The sequence below is a fragment of the Microcebus murinus genome, chromosome 24 (genome assembly GCF_040939455.1).
Source record: "Microcebus murinus isolate Inina chromosome 24, M.murinus_Inina_mat1.0, whole genome shotgun sequence".
Classification (NCBI taxonomy): domain Eukaryota; kingdom Metazoa; phylum Chordata; class Mammalia; order Primates; family Cheirogaleidae; genus Microcebus; species Microcebus murinus.
The window spans coordinates 23,895,262-23,915,748 of record NC_134127.1 but is presented as its reverse complement, the minus strand read 5'-3'; the positions used below and the strand labels follow the sequence as shown (position 1 = coordinate 23,915,748).

Below are 20,487 nucleotides of genomic sequence, written 5' to 3'. Positions count from 1 at the left end.
AAACAATAGGTTTAAATTGTCCCTGATTGCCCATAAATCTGAAGGAAATGCCTTAAAGATCTAAAATATTTAAATTTATTGAAAGCACAACTGAATGAACTTTAGCTTTCAAAGATAATCAGACAGATGATGTTTAAGAAAGCAATTCTTTAATAGGAATTGTAAAACTAACACCTTTTTTGCTCTTAAGGTAGTTTATTTTTCATCACTCATGTTTATGAAGGGGTTGAGGAGGTGAATAATAAAATGTCATGCCTAATCCATTTCTCAAATTTATGGCTTAAACAGAGATTCTCTTTTTCTAACTACAATATTTCTACATTTTTCTGTTCTATTAAAATAAAAGAAGGCATAATTAGATGTTCTAGTTTGATAAGCCTTTCTGTCCTTTTTTTCCAGCCTGTGGAAATATGGATAAAAAGCAGTGGTTTTAATATGTAAAGGATATTATTATTATTATTACCTTTTTTACATTGTTTAAATAGCTTTATTGAGGTATAATTTACATACCATAAAATTCATGCATTTAAAAGGTAAAATGCAGTGACTTTTAGTAATTTATAGAGTTTGTGCAACGATCACCACAATCCAGATTTAGAACATTTCCATTACTCCAAAAAGGTGCTTCAATCCCCATTACTACCCCAGGCAATCACTAATCTACTTTCTGTCTCTGTAGTTCTGCCCTTTCTGATCCTTTCATATAAATTAACTCATATAATATGGGGTCTTTTGTGGCTGACATCTTTCACTTAGTGTAATATTTTTGAGGTTCATCTACATTGTAACATGTATCAGTTCATTCCATTTTATTGCTCAGCAACATTCCACTATATGGATAGTCTGTTTTATTTATTCCTACACCAAGTGATAGACATTTGGATTGTTTCCACTTTTTGGCTATTATTGTGTAGACATTTGTTTTCATTTCTAATTTCTTCATGTTTTCACTTTTTCTTGCAAAATTGTACTTGCCAGAACCTCCAGTAAAATGTTGAATCGAAGTGGTATAAGCAAGCATTCTTGATTTCTTCCCGATCTTAGGGGGGAAATATTCAGTTGTTCACTAGTAAGTATGATGTGAACTGTAGGTGTTTCATAGATGCCCCTAATCAAGTTAAGGTCATTCCCTTCTATCCAGTTTGTTGAGTTTTTATCATAAATGGGATGGGCCTTGGATTTTGTCAAATGCTTTTTCTTCATCTATTGAGGTGAACATATGGTTTTTGTCCTTAATGATGTGTATGACTTTAATTGAATTCTGAGTGTTAAACCATTCTTGCATTCCCTGGATAAATCTCACTTGGTCATGATACATAATCCTTTGTATATGTTACTGAGTTTGGTTTGCTAAAATTTGTTGAGGGTTTTTGGAAATACATTCATGAGGGATGTTGGTCTGTGTTATCTTGTGATGTCTTTATCTGGCTTTGGTATTAGGGTAATACTGTTCTCATAAAATAAGTTAAGAAATGTTCTCTCCTCCTCTATTCCTCAAGAGTGTATGAAGAATTAGTACTTCTTTAAAGGTTTGATAGAATTCATCAGTGACGCCATCTGGTCTAGGGCTTTTCTTTGTGGAAAGATTTTTAATTGACCAATTCAATTTCTTTACTTGCTTTAGGTCTTTTCAGATTTTCTACTTTTGTGTATTCTTTTTAAAATATAGTAAAATATACACAACATAAAATTTACCATTTAACCATTTTTTAGTTAACAATTGAGTGGCATTAAGTACATTCACATTGTTGTGCATCCATCTAGAGAACAATTTCATCTTCCTGGACGGTACCCATTATTCACTAATCCCCCCCACCATATCCCTCCAGCTCCTGGCACCTCCCATTCTACTTTCTGTCGCTATGAATTTGACTACTGTAGGTACCTCATGTAAGTGAAATCATACGGTATTTGTCCTTTTGTGTCCAGCTTGTTTCACTTAGCATAATGTCCTCAAGATTTATCTATTTTGTACCATGTGTCAGAATTTCCTTTCTTTTTTAAGGCTAATATTTCATTATATACATTTCATTATATATATTTCATTGTATATATTTGCAGAATTTCCTTTCTTTTTTAAGGCTGATATTTCATTGTATATATTTACCATATTTTGTTTATTTATTCATCCCTCAATGGGCAAGCACTTAGATCGCATCTGCCCTTTGGCTGTTGTCAATAATACTGCTATGAACATGGGTGTACAAACATCTGTTCGAATTCTGCTTTCAGTTCTTTTGGGTATAGACCCAGAAGTGGAATGCTGGATCATATGGTAATTGTATGTTTAAATTTTTGAGGCACTGACATACTGTTTTCCACAGTGCTACACCTGTACCTTTTATATTCCCACCGGCAATGTACAGGGGTTCTGATTTCTCCACATTCTTGCCAACACTTGTCATTTTCTATTATTTTGTTGGTGGTGTTTTTTATTATAGCCATTCTAATGAGTGTGAAGTGATACTAATGGTTTTAATTTGCATGTCCCTTACAATTAGTGATGTTGAGCATCTTTTGTATTTTTTTAATTAAGTGATACATGCACATTTTCTTAAAAGGAAACTGTATAAGTTAAAAAAAAGATTCCCTTCCCTTCCTTTTTCTCCTCTCCAAGAGCAATCTCAGTGCCGTGGTGTCAGCCTAGCTCACAGCAACCTCAAACTCCTGGGCTCAAGCAATTCTGCTGCCTCATCCTCCCGAGTAGCTGGGACTACAGGCATGCCCGGCTCTATGTATATTAGTTGGCCAATTAATTTCTTTCTATTTATAGTAGAGACGGGGTCTCGCTCTTGCTCAGGCTGGTTTGGAACTCCTGACCTCAAGCAATCTGCCCGCCTCAGGCGTGAGCCACCGCGCCCTGCCTCAGTTATCAGTTTCTTTTGTATTTTTCAGAGATATTCTTTGAATTTTCATGCATGTGTATAATTTTCATACTTTTTATTTTTTACATAAATAATGAGATATTATCCACATTGGTATGACATATCGATTTTTTTTTCTTTTTTTTTTTTTTTTTAGAGATAGTGTCTTGCTCTGTCGCCCAGGCTGGAGTGCAGTGGTGCAATCATAGCTCACTGCAGCCTCAAATTCCTGGGCTCATGAGATCCTGCTGCCTCAACCTCCCAAAGTGCTGGAATTATAGGCATGAGCCACCATGTCCAACTGCTTTTTTTTTTTTTTTTTTTTTTTTTTTGAGACAGAGTCTCGCTTTGTTGTCCAGGCTAGAATGAGTGCCATGGCGTCAGCCTAGCTCACAGCAACCTCAAACTCCTGGGCTCGAGCGATCCTTCTGCCTCAGCCTCCCGAGTAGCTGGGACTACAGGCATGTGCCACCATGCCCGGCTAATTTTATATATATATCAGTTGGCCAATTAACTTCTTTCTATTTATAGTAGAGACGGGGTCTCGCTCTTGCTCAGGCTGGTTTTGAACTCCTGACCTTGAGCAATCCGCCCGCCTCGGCCTCCCAAGAGCTAGGATTACAGGCGTGAGCCACCGTGCCCGGCCTTGCTTTTTCTTTTTTAAATTAGAAATGTATCTTTCAGATCATTTAATATCAATATCTAGACCTGCCTCCTTTTATAAAACTGCATACCCACCCCTAATAAACAGAATCTGCATTTAACAAGATCCCAAGTCTTTTGTTTTCAAGATACTTTCATTATGAATAATGAAAAATTTCAATACTCCTTTCAAATATTAAAAAAATATTTCTAACATACTTTGTATTTTTGTTCCTTGAAAAGGGAGTTTACACTTGTGGGTATTACCCTGGAATATACAGTTTCACCACCTATACCTTTCTCAACTATTTGGAAACTCATTCATTGTTACTTAAAGTTTAGGGCTTGGATTTTGTTGCTGATGTAAAACATAATTTATGAAATTAGTATCAGTATATCTCAAAATAGGCTCATACTATTGCTTGGAAAAAAATCAGTTGCATAGCATTCTGTTGTTTAGATATAATTTATCTAACCAGACTTATGTCAACATTAGGTTGTTTCCAGTCTTTTGCAATTACAAATCTGTTTTACAGTTAATCTCCTTTGTGAACATCTTGGGGAGTATATCTATAGGGTGTATTTCTAGTGGTAAAATTGATGGTTCAAAGGGTACATGCATTTTTTATCAAGGTTTTTGCAAAAATTCCCATGGAGATTTATCAGATTACAGTTGCCAGTAGCATGCCCTAATGCTTACCACTACAGTATAATCTTCAAACTTGTTTTCTTCTCAGTGAAAAAATATTACATCATTATCGTTTTAATTTGATTTTTCTCTCATTATGTGTGCGATGTGGAGCTTCTTTTCATAGATTTATAAAAGCATTTGTATTTCCATTTCCTTCTCAGTCCTCTTCTGTTCCTCTTGATTTGTTAATATTCTAGTACTAAACTATTTTACTTCAGGTAGTTTTAGAGTATATCTTCTAGTACTTGTTCCCACTGATCTTTACCTTGGAATTTTCCATGCTGCTCTCAGACATTTATTTTTTCATATAAAATTTAGACTTTTAGATTTCATATAAATTTAGAATTATTTCCAATATTTTCTATTAAATCTGTATCTAAATAATTTATCTTTTTGATACTGAAACTGGAATTTTTTTTATGTAGTTTACACATAAGAAGGCTATTTTTTGTATTCTCTTCGCAGCCCCGTGTTGAATTTTAATTTTTTATAGTTTTTCCAGTTGATTCTTGTGGGTTTTCCAGGTGCATAATTTAGCAGATAATTTTTTTACACTTCATTTCTTTCTGTGGTGTAATTGCAGTGACTTGTATGTGCAGAATTGTTTGGAATAGAAGTGGTGATGGTAGGCATCTCTGTTCTATTTCTGATGTGAGTGGGCATGCTTCTTTAACTCAGGACGTCACTGTGATATACTGACTTGTGGCTTGAAATTTTTGTATATTTTAGTTTATATGCTATAGCTAACTGCTTTCTTGTTCCAGAATTTTCTAGTCATTATTAAAGTAAGATTCTTTTACATAGTCCAACAATAAGTTATTTTCTAAAGGGAAAATGTGTTTGTGTTTTATTGTTTGCCCTAGCAGTTAATTATATCTTGTGAGCCATTTCCAGGCTTTTGAGTAAACAATGGGGTTTTATAACTTAAAGTCTTAGGTGGTGCATAACAGACTCATAAAAGTAATAGATTTTTATGACCTTAAAAGAAAATTGCAAGGTTCCCTTGGAAAACAGAACAGCCAGAAATAGTTTCCCTGTACTTCAGAGACATGGCTGATAAAGCCAAGAAATGTAAACAAATCAGCCTGCTAAAATAAACATAATTACCACACACATACCCCACCATCACCACCAAAAAACCTCTATAGAAACAAAAAGGAGCTCAGAGCTCTAGATGGTAGCTTATTTATTTTAAGCAGTTTTTGATTCAAGGTATGTATCCAGTAGGAAGAAACTATTGATGACAGTGTTGATGACTATGTGATAGTTATAGATAACAGATAGAAGCAACAACAAAAATCCATTGTTTAGCTGTACAATTCAATGAGTGTTATTAAATGCCTACCTTCTACAAAACATCCTCAATGCCGTGGGACATGAGTAACACATACATAGACCCTACCTAGCAGTTACTCACTATTTAACAAACTGTATGCAGTGTACTATGCACTCTATTATGTGATTATGTATCATTTTGGTGATAGACTATGATAAAGGCAGTAGAGACCTGTGTAACATTAGGATTATAAAAGATGAATTCCAACTGGAGAATCACAGTTCCCTGGAGAAGTAAAATTTGAGCTGGCCTTGAAAAGTACTTTGGCTGACAAATATGTTCAAGAAAGTGGGTTATATCTCATTCTAGGCAGAAAGAACAGTTAAAGGATTTGGAGAAGTGAGGTATTTCATTTCCCCAATGAAATGCATGTACAATTTATCATGTATTTTTTGCTTTGTAATGTTCTGTAGCAGTGTGTACAAAAATAGACACATTTTTGCCTGCTGGCATCCTCCTAATTCATTAGCTTAGAATACCGCATTTTCATTATATATATTATTAACATCTGAAATATTGGTACATTTGATTGGAAGTGAGACAAGGGCAGACTTGCTAAATGTATTGGGTGGGGGGATACCTAGAAAGATAGATTGAAGCTGCAAGGTGGTGGTCTTTACCATAAGACTTAGTGGTTTGGACAGTAAAGAATAAGGATTTTCTTTCTCCCCCCTCCCAAGAAAAATTTCAAGGAAGTTTAAGAGTTTAAAGTAAGAATTTTTAAACATGTAGATAGAGCCTTTAAATTTATGCTTTCAGAAATCTAGGACAAAGGAGTTAGAAGAACTGTATTTTATACATTTAAGAAAAACTTTGGAATGTGAAATCAAAAAGTACGACTTCATTGCAGTTATAGAAAATATTTTGAAAAGTGACATATAATCAAAACAGGAATTAGAGAGCTTAACAAATGTGTCAAAGCAAATGCCAAGTCAGAATTACCTGCCTAGGACAGAAGAATTTTCTAAGCCTTTTACAGAAGACCTCAGAAGCAGTGATAGAATTCACAGGTACATCAAGAAGGTGAGAGGCATCCTGAGAATCAGTGGGACCAGTTGACTATAGAATGAGAAGAACAGACATACTAATACATTCCTTGACTTTCATCTTTTTATGGAGAAAGAATTTGGGGGTGTGGGGGGGGGGTCCCACTCTTCCAGAATTGATAAATGCATAAAATATTCTCAGTCACATCAACATGTTGAATATAGAAAAATCACTCGAAAGTATGATTCAGTCCTCAGGGTATTTGTAGGTATAATTTTCATACAGTTAAACTAGCATGAATTTCATGCAGCTTGATGAATTTTTACCCACAGATACAACCATGTATTCACGACCCGATATAAAGCATTTCCATCAACCTTATTCCCTTCCCAGTCAGTAACCTCACCTTCGGCTAATCACTGTTCTGACTTATATATATCATGTCTCAGATTTGCCTTTCCTTAAACTGTGTGTAAATGTAACTACACCATATGTCTCCTTTGTGTCTGGCTTCTTTAACACATCAACTGCCTTGTGGGTTGTATTGAACTCACGCTAGTTTTGAGCCTGGGGCCTTGTGAAGCATATGTAACTCACCTGTCTCTTCACCTTGGGGAGCCTTGTGTACTACTGTTTTTCAAGTTGTATATAACTCATGCACAGAAAACAATAAAAAATAATAAATTTTTCATTAAATTAGAAAGGATTATTTTCAGAGTTTTTATTCTAATAATAAAACACCATGGCCCCAAGGGGAAAAAAAAAAGGTTTTTTCTAGTGTGACAGTCAATGTGTTAACTCAGCATAATGTTGACCTGAAAGTTACAAAGAATGAAGCTGTTGAATTGTTGGCTAAATTCTACTGTGTGCAAATAGCAACTCAGTAGAGGACTGGCAAACTGCCTTCCATCCATAAATTCACCATGGAAATTCATCCATAAAGATAGATTACCATCTTCAGGGTTCTTCAGGGGACCCAGAGAAATTCAGCCTGGTAGAATCTACTTTTGTGTTGGGCAAGCTGCTAAGATTCAGTGGGAAACTGTCAGGCAAAGGCAATGTTGTTTCTTTTCAAAGGAAATCAGTCTGACTACACTATGAGAGTTCTTTTGAGGGACTAACTAAAAGAAAATTCTTCTTTAACCTTTAAAGTTTTAGAAAGCTTTCTTCAAAATAACTATATAGAATCAACATATACTACTGTAATAACATTTTTTTTCCAAAATGAGAGGTATAAAGAAGAAAACAAAAATCCCCTATAATCTCACCACCTCAAATAATCAGTCATTTTGGTATATCTGCTAGAGTGGGTATTTGTACTGATACCCTTCTGTGTGAATCACCCGAAAGCTATAATAAATCAGTTTGGATTAGGTTCAGCTCTGAGTGACAGAAAGCCTGAAGTAATGGTGGCTTAAACAGAATAGATCTTTACATTACATCTCTCTTGTATAGATGACATGCAGAGGTAAATAGTGCAGAGCTAGTGTGGCAAATCCAGGCTCTCCTCATAGCTTATGGCCTCACTATCTGCAATATGTGCCTCCTCTTTGTGATCCAAAAAAACTTTATCATCTTAAACCATCATATCCCTATTCTAGCCAGCAGGAGGGAGGAAGGGACACAGAAATGTATGTATGGATATATTCTCCCTATAACACTTTATGAAAGTTGCATACACTACTTTGGTTTATATCTTAATGGCCAAAATTTTCTTACATAGCTGTTAGCAAACCAAACTGGGATCTGCACGCCCAGTGCAGCAAAGCTGAACATGAAACACTGAGCCAAGAGTAGCAGCAGGAGGAATAGGCTTTATTGCAGGGTGCCAAGCAAAGAGTTCAGGCAGCAAATGCTTAAAACCCAGACTTCCCAATGGTTTATAAGCCAGGGTTTTTAAAGGCAGGGGCACATAGGGGTACATTTCAGGTGGGCAAAATTGCAAATCAATACATGGAGGTTATACATTGACCTGGCCCCAAAAGGCAGGATATCCTGAAGGGGAGGGAGTAGGGGTAGTTTCAGAGATTCTTAATCTAACAGAAAGGTATGTTCCAAAAATTAAAAAAAAAAAAAAAAAAGTTTTTCTAGTTCTTAAAAAAATCTGGTTAATGTTTAAAAGATGAAGTCAAGAGTACAGAAATATCCAAGTAGAAAGTGGGAGTTCTGGTATGGTCAGGCATTTTCTCCTCTGTAGTAACCACTTTGACCTGTTTGGTATATGTGCTTACAGTTTTTTTTTTCCTAACATAACTATAAAAACATATAGATATATTTTTTTAGATAAATAGAGTCACATACATAGCTCTGTGAACTATTTTTCATCAACTATAATTATTTTTTAACATTTATTAAGTGCTGGTGCCAGATAGCCAATGACATTGGTTCCTAAACCAACCCCTACCTATTTTCTTTCTTTCACCCTTAATTGTTTAATACCAACGTTTCCACCCTTCCTGAGCTTCTCTTGGGGGAATTTTGCTTTTTATGACCTCCCTCTGCTTCTTTACTCATTTTCATGGAACGCCAAGGCAGAGGACAGGATGAGCACGAGGGAGCACCCCTAAGTGGCAGTTACTCAGCTGTGTGTGGTATCTAGGCACTCTTCAGCCAGAAAGTGGATTTTCTGTGTTCACCATGCATGCCACAGATTTTTGCACAAGTGGAGAGTTATCTATTTTATCCAGCTGTGTAGTCAGTTTGACAGTGAGTATGATTGGCACATTCAACAGCTCTCCTGCAAAACAGAATGAAGATATAAAGTGGAAGAAAGTGAAGGATTACCAAATAAAATTGAAATATATTTATAGACGTCTCTGATTATTGGAGGGCCTGGCCCAAATTTCTTAGCAGGGGTAATAGTTCAAAATTAACAAATTTGGCTTCATGGAAGCCAGTAACTCAGCATTGTGTGGTATAAGGCAGTGATTCTTCCTGCCACTCTTAAGAACCTTATATACCCTAGTAGAGCACAGAGTGTCTCCTAATGGGCCACAGTTACTGGTGGTAGTGAATGTTTTATGCAGGTGTGTTGGGACAGAGAAAAGTTCACAAGTTATGGAAGAATAAGAACTAAGTTTTTCTCACTCACTCGATCTCTTTTTTTTTTTAGACAGGGTCTTGCTCTATCACTGCTGGAGTGCAGTGGCTCAATCATACCTCACTCTAATCTTGAACTCCTGAGCTCAAGTGATTCTCCTGCCTCAGCCTCCTGAATAGCTAGAATTACAGGTGCACACCACCATACCTGGTTAAGCTTTTAATTGTTGTAGAGGCGGGGTCTCATTATGTTGTACTGGCTGCTCTGGAACTCCTGGCCTCAAGTGATTTTCCTGCCTCAGCATTAGAAAATGCTGGGATTACAGGCATGAGCCACTGTGACTGGCCTGCAATCAGTTTTTATGTATGGTGGGAAGTAGTGTTTTCCAAATGGGTTGCATGTTTTCCCAATACCATATTTTGGTAATGTTACTTTTGTCTCATGTCAGGCTCCTAGATATATATGTGCCTATCTTCTGAACTGCGTATTCCTATTCTGTTGGTCCATTTGCAATGCCACTGCAGTCATTCCACTGTTAATTATCTTATAGTAAATTGTAAGATCAGAGAGTATAGATCCTAATTATTATTCTTCAGTATCTTCTTAGTTAATCTTAGCCCTTAACTCTTCATGTGCTTCTTAAGGCAAACTTTTTAAGTTACATAAAATAATAGTTTGGAGAGAAATGCTATTTTTTACAAGAATTTATTTTTCTTTTCAATTAACAGTATCTTTAAGTAGACTTGTAATTTTGAAGATTTTACACATCTTTTCTTTCATTCTATGACATATTTAAATTTTTGGTATATAATTGTTCTTTGCTGGTATAGAAGCATTCAGTTAATTTTAGTACATTGATTTTTATATCCAGCAACCTTTATGAACTCTCTTATTAGTTATTATAGTTTGTCTTCAGAATGTCTTCTAATCATATGTGTGAACAATGGCCGTTTTCTTTGTCCATTTCTAATCATTTCATGTTTTTTGTCTTATAGCATTATTTAGTATTAATATTTCCAGTGTGGTGTTGAATTTTAAGCAGTTGGAGTTGATATCCTTCTGTTGTTCTTAATTATAAAGGAACTGTTTCTCATGCTTCATTATTAACTCTGATGAAGGATTTGGTTAGGATTCCTTCATCAAATTAAAGAAATACTCTTTCATTTATAGTTTAGTAAGAGTCCTTCCCTTGAACGAATGTTGTTTTCAAATACATTTTCTGAATCTATTGAGATTTGTTTTCTCCTGTATTCATTTGTGTGTGAATTGTACTAATAAGTTTTGTAATGTTGTACTAGGAAGCAAAACCATCAGATGAAAATCAATTTCCTAAAAGGTTTTTTTTTTTTTAAGTGTTGTATTTGGATCAGAAACAACTACAGTTACTTACTTATTCCATTGCCAGGGAGAAGAGCAAACTGAACCTCTTTTTCTCCTTGCTCATAGATCTCCACAGTGGATATATGAGTTAAATGGAAAAAGAGGAAAAATTAGTGATGTCATTTACAACTTATTTCATTAACTATTGCTCATAAAAAACAGTTATTTTATGACTCTGTGCAATTTTCTCAAACAAAAATAAAGAGCTATTGGCAATAACAATGCAAAGTTTTAGGTTACATTGCAGATATTTAAAGGCAGTTTTGGCAGTAAAACTAGTTTACAGTGAGAGAATCCTATCACTCTTTTTGAATGTAAAGAAAAGCTCATCAAAAGAATATTACTGCTCATGATGGATTGCAGAGCAATGTAATAATTTAATCTACTTCGGACATTTTCTTTGCCTTGCATTACTCAGCTATCGGTTAATAATTGTCTTTGTTCAGAACTAGCTTACAAACTGAACTACATTCTTATCAACTGAGTAAGTCCTTTTAGAACACATTGTCCATGCAAAAAATTTTTTTTAGATCTCTAAGACACAAAGACCAGTAGACAAAGACTTCAGGAATAAATTCAGACATAGGACATAATAAACCAAGAATAACTAAAAGGTAAAAGGCATGACCTTTCATAGTGTGTTAGAACATTTAGGAAAATGGACTCCTGTTTTTGTCTCAATTGTGGATAAAAGATCAATTTAGGCACGTAAGAAAACAGTATCTTCAGAGGTCAAATGGGTTTAACAACATAGGAGCTATTCTTTAGAAGTGTGTTGATATCAAAAGAAAAAAAGCATTGAGATGGACAGAATGTGGATAGTTGTGAAACCTGGTAATAAATACATGGAAATTCATTATATTAATTTTGCTTACCCTGTATATGTTTGAAATTTTTCATAATAAAAGTTTTTTAATGAAAGAGTGGGAAATTTTTGCACTAAGTGTAACTGATAAAATTTTTATCCAAAAAATATAAATAATGCTTATGTATCTTAAGCATACATAACATTCAAAACTAGATTTCACGTATTCGGTGGAAAAAAAGAGAGCAACAGGCACTGAAGGAATTATAGACAGTACAGTCATCCCGTGGTATTAGCTGGGGATTGGTTTCAAGACCCTTCACCTTCCACATACCAAAATCCACAGATGCTCAGGTTCCTTATATAAAATGGCATGTTTGCATATAACCTACACATATCCTCCCATATACTTTGTCACCTCTAGATTGCTTATAATACCTAATACAGTGTAAATGCTATGTAAATAGTTGCTATACTGCATTTTTAAAACTTGCATTATTTTGTTGTTTTTTATTGTTTGTCGGGGGTGGTTTCAAATATTTTCAATCTGCACTTGGTTGAATCTGTGGATGCAGAACCTGTGACTATGGAGGGCCAACTGTAAATTGTGACACAGAAAAACCTACAGCTTTTTAATAAAGTAGAAATAAAATTAACATAAAAGCATTGCTATGTGCTTGTTAAGCTAGAAAAAATAAAAATTGTAAAACCTTATGTTGGCTAGAATATTCACATGCTTACTCTGTAGTGGATCTGTCTTCCCAGGGGGCAAACTAGCAATGGGCAATATTTGTAAAATTGCTGATTTACTTTACCTGGTCTTAGGGGATATACAAATATCTAAAACATCAGTGAATGCCACCATAAAGTATAAATTATTCCCCCCAAACTGAGATGACCTCTTCAGCCCCTTAATGATTCTGTAATTATAGCAACAAAAAATGAACACATGTTATGTTCCAGGCACTGTACCCATCCATTTAGTCCTGACAACAACTCTACAAGGGTAGGTTCTGTTACTATTAATACATCTTATAGGCCAGGTGCAGTGGCTCACGCCTGTAATCCTAGCACTCTAGGAGGCCGAGGTGGGCGGATTGCTCAAGGTCAGGAGTTCGAAACCAGCCTGACCAAGAGGGAGACCCCATCTCTACTATAAATAGAAAGAAATTAATTGGCCAATTAATACATATAGAAAAAATTAGCCAGGCATGGTGTTGCATGCCTGTAGTCCCAGCTACTCGGGAGGCTGAGGTAGGAGGATTGCTTGAGCCCAGGAGTTTGAGGTTGCTGTGAGCTAGGCTGATGCCACGGCACTCACTCTAGCCTGGGCAACAAAGCGAGACTCTGTCTCAAAAAAAAAAAAAAAAATACATCTTACAGATGAGGAAACTGAGTCTTGACAAAGTTAAGTAACTTTCTCAAAATCACACATTGATAATGAGTGCAGCCAGGATTTGAGCCTAGGCAGTCTTAACTGCAAACTCCCTGCTTTATATATAATAATTTCACCAAACTGCCTCTCAAAACAAAAGCAATTTGTCAAATAGTTGAATTTCCTTGGTTAGGGCTGTTTACACCTAGATTCTATTACTAAGGTTACAGCTGCATTTTGACAATCTAAATGGTTTCGACTATCATGTTGGTGGGTATGAGCAGTGAAACAGGTCTTCTGATATATTACCAATGACGTTGTAAATAGTTCAGCCTTTTTTGGGAAGCATTTTGGCAGCAGATTTCAAGAGCCATAAAATGCTCATATCTTTTTGACCTAGTTAATGCCACTTCTGGGAATCCTCTAAAGAAATAGTCCAATGTGGAAAAAGCCTGAAGCACTAAAGTGATCACCACAGCCATGTTTGTTATAAAGCAACTGGAAGCAACTCTAAATGTTCTGCAATAAGGGAATGACTAAACAAACCATGGTGTATTTACTCAGGCCAATAAAAATGAAGTGTGATGCAACATAAACAAAACATCGTCATCATGAGTTTTAAAAGCAGCACACAGATTGGTATGAACACTAAAATTATATAGCTTTTACAAATATGAAAAATAGGGAATTTAAAAATGATAATCAGATTGGTATGATTGTAGGTAATATTTTCTTCCCACTATTTTTCAAATTTATTTGTGATGTAGACTTCTTTCTAGTTTAAAAATTAAAACCAAATGATTATTTACTGATTTTATGCATTAGTCTCAATGATAAGCTGCTTGGTGATTGGATGCTGCAAAGGTACAAAGAGCGTCCCAGGAGTCAACAATCTCTGGGTCCTTGGCAGATGTCTCCCAAGCTGGTGTGCAAACCTCGGCCAGCAACTGTGCCTCAGTGTGCTCAGTTGACCAACAGTGAGCAGTGCAATTTGGGAGTTATGAGTGGGCTCTTTGGAGTCAGGGATCTTGCTGTGTGTCTTTGGTTCTTCCCAGACAAGCCACTCAAACTGTAAAGCTCAATTTCCCTATCCATACAAATAAGACTAATGAGCTCAGAGTCTGGCACCTTTAGTAGGTGCTCTAGAAGTATTTCTTCCATTTGGTTATAGCCTTCATAAAGTGTTCCTCACTTTTCTTTGTCCTTTGTTGACAGTAACAAATGTAAAGTCTAACTTCCTTTGCCAAAGGCTTTTGAGCGGCCAGTTAAATATTGTTCTTCTGTCTTCTGATGTATCTTATCCATAAATTAGAGTTAAGGATGAAGATAAAAAAAAGATTTTGTAATTCAGTGTGGCTTGCTAAATTTTCGGTTTTGTTTTAATCATATTTTTTTTCTGATTACAGAAATGTAGGAAATGCTCATTACTTAACATTTGGAAAATAGAGAAAACTGAAAGAAGAAAACTGCACAATTAACTTCCTACTCAGGAACAGCCATTATATACCTTTCATTTTTTTCTTCCAGGTTTTTCTGAATATCTGATTTTTTATCTTTGAAAAGAGAATTATAGAAAAGCTCTTATTGGAACATTTGCTAAGTTTGGAGTTAGTTTAACATGACGCTTTGAGTTTGTTTTGAGATAGTTTAACAAATATTCCTTAGGTAGAAATAAAGACCAAGCTACTAATAGGGAACCAGATGGATGGCAGGGATAGGGATATTTCTGTCTTAATTGGTAGGAAAAATTTTCTGTAATTTTAATACCTGTCAAAGAAAGAACTTATGTAAAATATAATTACCTGAATCATGCATCCTGGACTTCTTCAGAACAATTGCAATTTTAAGTAATTTTATTATTTTCATCATAGGTAGATACTCTGTGCCTTTTCACACCATGAGTTGTGAGTTTTGGTTTGGTAGAATGTACTCATCGTGCATAAACTTGGAATAAAGAAGATGCTTGCAAAATATTCATAATTTCTTGGCTCTTGGCCTTTTCAGTTTTAGAACATGAAGTTTTAAAAGATAATCAGTTCTTATAAGATCCTCTAGAGAAAAGTTGAAAATTTATCAACCTCATGGGAAGTGGAAGTGTCACTTGAGAGTGGAATAAATTGATAATCATATCCTTGAAACCTTCTATTTTGAATAACTGTGGCCCTTGTGAATCTGTGCTTGTCTGGTTTATAACTTGGTACCCTATGAAAAGGCAGGTTTGATCTGAGACTCTTGAATATTTTGAACTGTTAGGGAAAATAGTGCCCAAACAGCAAAAGGAAGGAAGCCACATCAAAAGTTAGCTGAGTTTACATGCTGTTCCTACCAGGAAAGGTTACTGGTTTTACTTAACTTTATTTTTTAGACCATTTCTGTAGTTGCTTGCTGATAAAAGTGATTTAATTTTTTTCAGTATTGCCTGTCCGGGCACCCAACCTTACCATGCAATGTGCTCAAATTCAAATCAACCACGATTATGTTGGACTGCGGACTAGACATGACTTCCACCCTCAATTTCCTTCCTTTGCCACTTGTTCAAAGGTATGTTCTGATGCATCCAAAGACAAAACAAGCTTGCATTTGCTGAAAAATGGTACCCATTAATATAAAGATTACCAGTACCTTGTGTGTTATAAGTTTGCTTTGTTCCCTTAAAAATGTTCTTTATCAAAGTAATTTCCTTTGGCTGGGTTGGTGAAAAGTGTTCTATTGATTTATTGATTGACTTCTTTATCATAACTTCTTCTGAGCTTCTGTAAAAGGTTCCTGCAACTACTCAGTGCAACTGAGGTCATGTATATTTCATCTTTTTTGTTAGTTCACCTAAGAGCTGATACATGGTCAACTGATGAGCCCAAGAATTGAATTTTAGGATTATTTTGCTGCCTTTTCAGGGACTTCGAACATCATGGAGTGTGACATTTCATTTCAAAAGGCATCTGCATTATTTTCATACTAATCAACTTTAAATATCACACAACCATAAATGTAGCCAAAGTCCATGTCTTAAATCAGGCAGATTGCCTCAGGGCTACAATCAGCACTATTTGCACTTAACTAAGACTTTGTCTTAGGAAATTGGTTTTCTCACATGCTACTATTTAGAAGCTGCAGTTTATGAAAGAAGTGGCTAACTTGTGGAAGCAATATAGTCACCATAGCAAAAAGTGATACCACCATATAAGAGAGGAGACAGAAAAGCTATCTAAAGCAGATTTAAGAGCTCAAAAGCATAGCAAGCTGGGTGAACCACCTCATTTATCTCAGTCATTCCTGAAAATATTGCTGAGTACAGTGATTATTCACAATAATAACCCCATGAACCATCTGGGAAAATTATAATCAACCATTGATTTTTCTGAGCTTAAGGATACAATAAGGTGGGATAAAGTCAGAGATAATTCCACATTATATTTTATGTAAAACTGATGAGATTCTGTTATAATTACACCCAGCACCTAGAAATACATGTACCATCCACAGATGTTATCCAAAAAAGAGAGAGCAATATTTATGTGACCGACCAGTTATTTCTTATTAAAGTAGCCTGATAATGTCTGTTCCCCTCCAAAGAGCAAAATGTCCATTCATTTAATGTTTATTAAGACTTCGCACTGTGCCGGACCAGGGGGTGCAGAGATAAATAAGGCAGCTTTCCCTCATGCAACTTACATTCTATCGGGGAGAAAGACATGATACATATGAAGATTTAATTATGCTTGTGATTAGAAACGGCTACATGTTTGTGATAATTACTGAAAAAATAATATACAAGGCACCATGAGGGTTTCCAAGAGGGAGGCGAACCTGCCCTGCAAGGTTATGAATTTCCTGGGTAATCAAAACCAGAATTGGGCAGATGGTCCCAGCTGCTTGTTTTCCCTGCCTGTTCTTTCTCATCATTATCTAATTCTTCTATTCTCACAGCCCTGGCTCAGCACGGGAAAGCACTGTAACCCACTTCTGCCCTCTCTTCCTTCTGCCATTCTTTTCCTGTCAGAGGGAAGTTATACCAGTGGGGTGGTTGGCATTCCATGGAGTTCCTTACAGAAGGTGTCTCCTCTTGCTTAGGCCAGAAACCTTAGAGACACACTTGCTTAAAATAGTACCCCTGTCCCTCCCTATCCCCCCTGCCTGCTTTAACTGTCTTCACAGCACTTACTACATTATGTATATACACATTTACTTTATTGTCTGTCTTCTCCACTAAAAGGTATGTTTCATAAGGGCAGGGATTTTATTTGTTCTCTACCATATCCCCAGTACCTACAGCTGTTCTTGGCTTATAGTAGCTGCTCAGTAAATATTTGTTGTGTGAATGAATCACTTTATCTTGTTCCCATCCCTCCTCACCTTTTCAGAGTCCTTTCACTATTATAATTAACTAATTAATTAAATTATTATATATCTTTCTTTTGTCTTGGACCTTTTCATCTTCACTCAGTCCTTCCCATTTAATTACAATCGGTCACTTTTCACTTTTAACTTAAAAAAACAACAACTTGTTTTTAACCTCTCAACTCCACTTTCCTCTTCAGCATTCCTAAACCCTGTCCAGTCTATCCTCTGCCCTCAACACTGCACTGGAACAGCTTTCCCTGAGGTCACAAATGACCTCCCCATCATTAGATATGACAGGCATCTGTCAGTCCTCATCTTGTTTGACCATCCAGCAGCACTGGCTTCCATGCTAATGCATTCCTTGTTTTCCTCTTACTTCTCTGACTCTTCCTTTTCTACATACTTTGGAGACTCATCTTCCTCTGCCTGGCCATCATGTATTATAATTCTTCAGTGCCCAGTGCTTGGCTATCATAGTCTCCAGCAAGGGAATTTAATAAAAGCTCATGGTTTCAATAACCATCCAAACAATACCTTAAAATTGTGTGTCTTTAGTTAATAATTCTCTTCTGAGTTCTAGATTCATGTGTCCAAATGCCTATTCCATTTCTCTTCTTGGATATACCTTTGTCTTCACCTTAAAACTCAATATGCCCCAAACTGAATTCATGAGCAGACTTGGTCCTGAAGAAGAGAACATACCCTGCCAGACCTGGTTTTCCCCAAGCTCCCTATCTTAGTCGCTGTCATCCTGTTACAAAATCCAGAAATACTGGAAGTTAACTTAGATATACCTCTCTTCCTCACTTCTCTGTATTCAATCTTTCATTAAGCCTTGTCATTTTTACCCTCTAAATAGTTCTAGAATCTAGTCACTTACTTTCAGTGCTGCTGTAGTCATTATCATCTTTTATAGTTATTACTATTAAAGACTCCTAACCAGTTTCTTCAGTTCTGATCTTGCCCCTGACTGAATCCAAAGTCATCTTTTTGTGTTACTTTTTACTTTGAAATCCTACAGATGTACAAAAAAGCTGCAAGGATAGTATAAACAACAACTAATTACCCTTACCAGTTTGTTGGCATTTTAACAAATCTACTTTATCATTTTCTCTTTATATGTGTGCACATAATTTTATTTGAGAGTAAGATGGAGGTATGATGCTCCTTACCCCAAAATACTTGAGTCATATGTCAAAAGAGCAAAGACATTCTCTTACATAACCGTGGTATAACAATCAAAATCAGGAAATTTACATTGATAGTATACCAGAATTCATATACCTTATTCATACTTCCCCAGTTTTACCAATTCATATTTCACTAGAAAGCCCTTTATAGCAAAAAAGAAAAATAACTTCTGCTCCAGGATCCCATCCAGATCACACATTGCATTTTATTGTCATGTCTTCATTCTCTTTTAATCTAGAATACTGTCTCTGTCTGTCTGTCTTTTATGACCATGATGTTTTTAAGAGTACAGGCCAATTATTTCATATAACATCTTTCAATTTGGGTTTGTCTGATGTTCCTCATTATTAGGTTAGGGTTATTGTTTTTGGTGGAAATACCATACCAGTGTTGGTATGTATTATCAGAAGGCACATGATTTTGTTTTCTTCCTCACAATCATCTTTTAGAAGCACAGATCTAATCTTGCCTCTCGCTTGTTTAAAACCTTTCAGTGGTTTCTTGTTGCTTTTAAACACCATGCTCATCCTGGTAGGTCACTAAGAAATGTCTGATTTCAAATCAAACGCATAGTTTATTATATCTCAAATAGGAAGCAGTACAGTGAATCGAAACGTGCGCCTAAACTGTTGACACAGTTTTGCCATCTTAATGGTAGCTTCTTTAAACCAGCAGTGAAGAAAGCCTGGCAGAGGTAGTGGCGAGGAAATCGAGAAAGGCATTTTCCACAGCTTGTTGAGAATTAAACATTTTTCCTTGCAAGAAGTGCGGTCCAAGCCCAGAAGAAGTGGTAGTCAGTTGGTGCAAGGTCTGCTGAATATGGTGGATGACAGAGAGTTTCCAAGTCCAGCCTTTGTAGTTTGAGCAGTGTTGTTTGAGCAACATGTGGTTGAGTGTTGTCTTGCAAGAGGATTGGCCTGTCTGTATTGACCAATGTCAGCTGCTTAATCTCAAGCATCCTCATTGTTTCTTCCAGTTTTTGCAATAGACATCACTGTAATCAACTGACCAGGTTTCATAAAGCTGTAGTGGATACTACCAGCGCTGGACCACCAAACAGACACCATCAGCTTTTTTTGATGAATATTTGGTTTTGGTCTGTGTTTCCACACTTCATCTTTATCCAACCATTGTGCCTTATGTTTGTGATTGGCAAAAAGAATCTATTTTTTGTCACACATAACAATACAGTATAGAAATGGTTGGCCTTTATGGTATGACAACTTTGAGATGATTTCTCTCTGATGTTCGTTTAATTCATGCAAAACCCATCTATCCAGCTTCTTTACTTTGTCAATTTGTTTCAAATGGTCCGATATTGTTGGAATAGTAACATCAAACCTTGCTGCTAATTCACATGTAGGTTGAGATGGATTCGCTTCCACTACAACTTTCAGGTCATCATTATCCACCTTGGTCTCAGGTCACCCACGTGGCTCATTTTCAAGATTTAAATCACCAGAATGGAACTTCCCAAACCATCGTTGTACTGTGTGTTCATTGGCCACATCCTTCCCAAACACTTCGTTGATATTTCAAACTGTCTTTGCTGCATTTGTTCCATGATGGAACTTACGTTTGAAAATAGCATGAATTTTTTTTTTTTTTTTAATATGAGGAAGACTGATGGATGGCATGAATTTTTGACTTATCCATGGTTTCACAAAAATTGCTCTAAAAAATTTTTGAAAAATAATCACAAGCCAAACCAGGTGTTTGACAGACACCTGGATGTACCTATACAATAAAAATAAAACTAGAATTGTCAAAGTGAAATGTCAGAGATGTCAACTGTCAACCTTAGTACAGAAGGAAATCAGACATTTCATACTTAA

At 35.9% G+C, this 20,487-nt stretch overlaps 1 protein-coding gene across 1 annotated transcript in view; it reads left to right on the top strand.

Annotated features, from left to right (window-relative positions):
- INTS9 (integrator complex subunit 9) overlaps positions 1-20,487 on the top strand; it is a 90,435-nt gene that overhangs the window by 7,587 nt on the left and 62,361 nt on the right. The window contains exon 2 of the mRNA XM_012775435.3: positions 15,534-15,661. Within this exon, the coding sequence (XP_012630889.2) occupies positions 15,534-15,661 (128 nt within the window). The remainder of the gene's footprint in view (positions 1-15,533; positions 15,662-20,487) is intronic.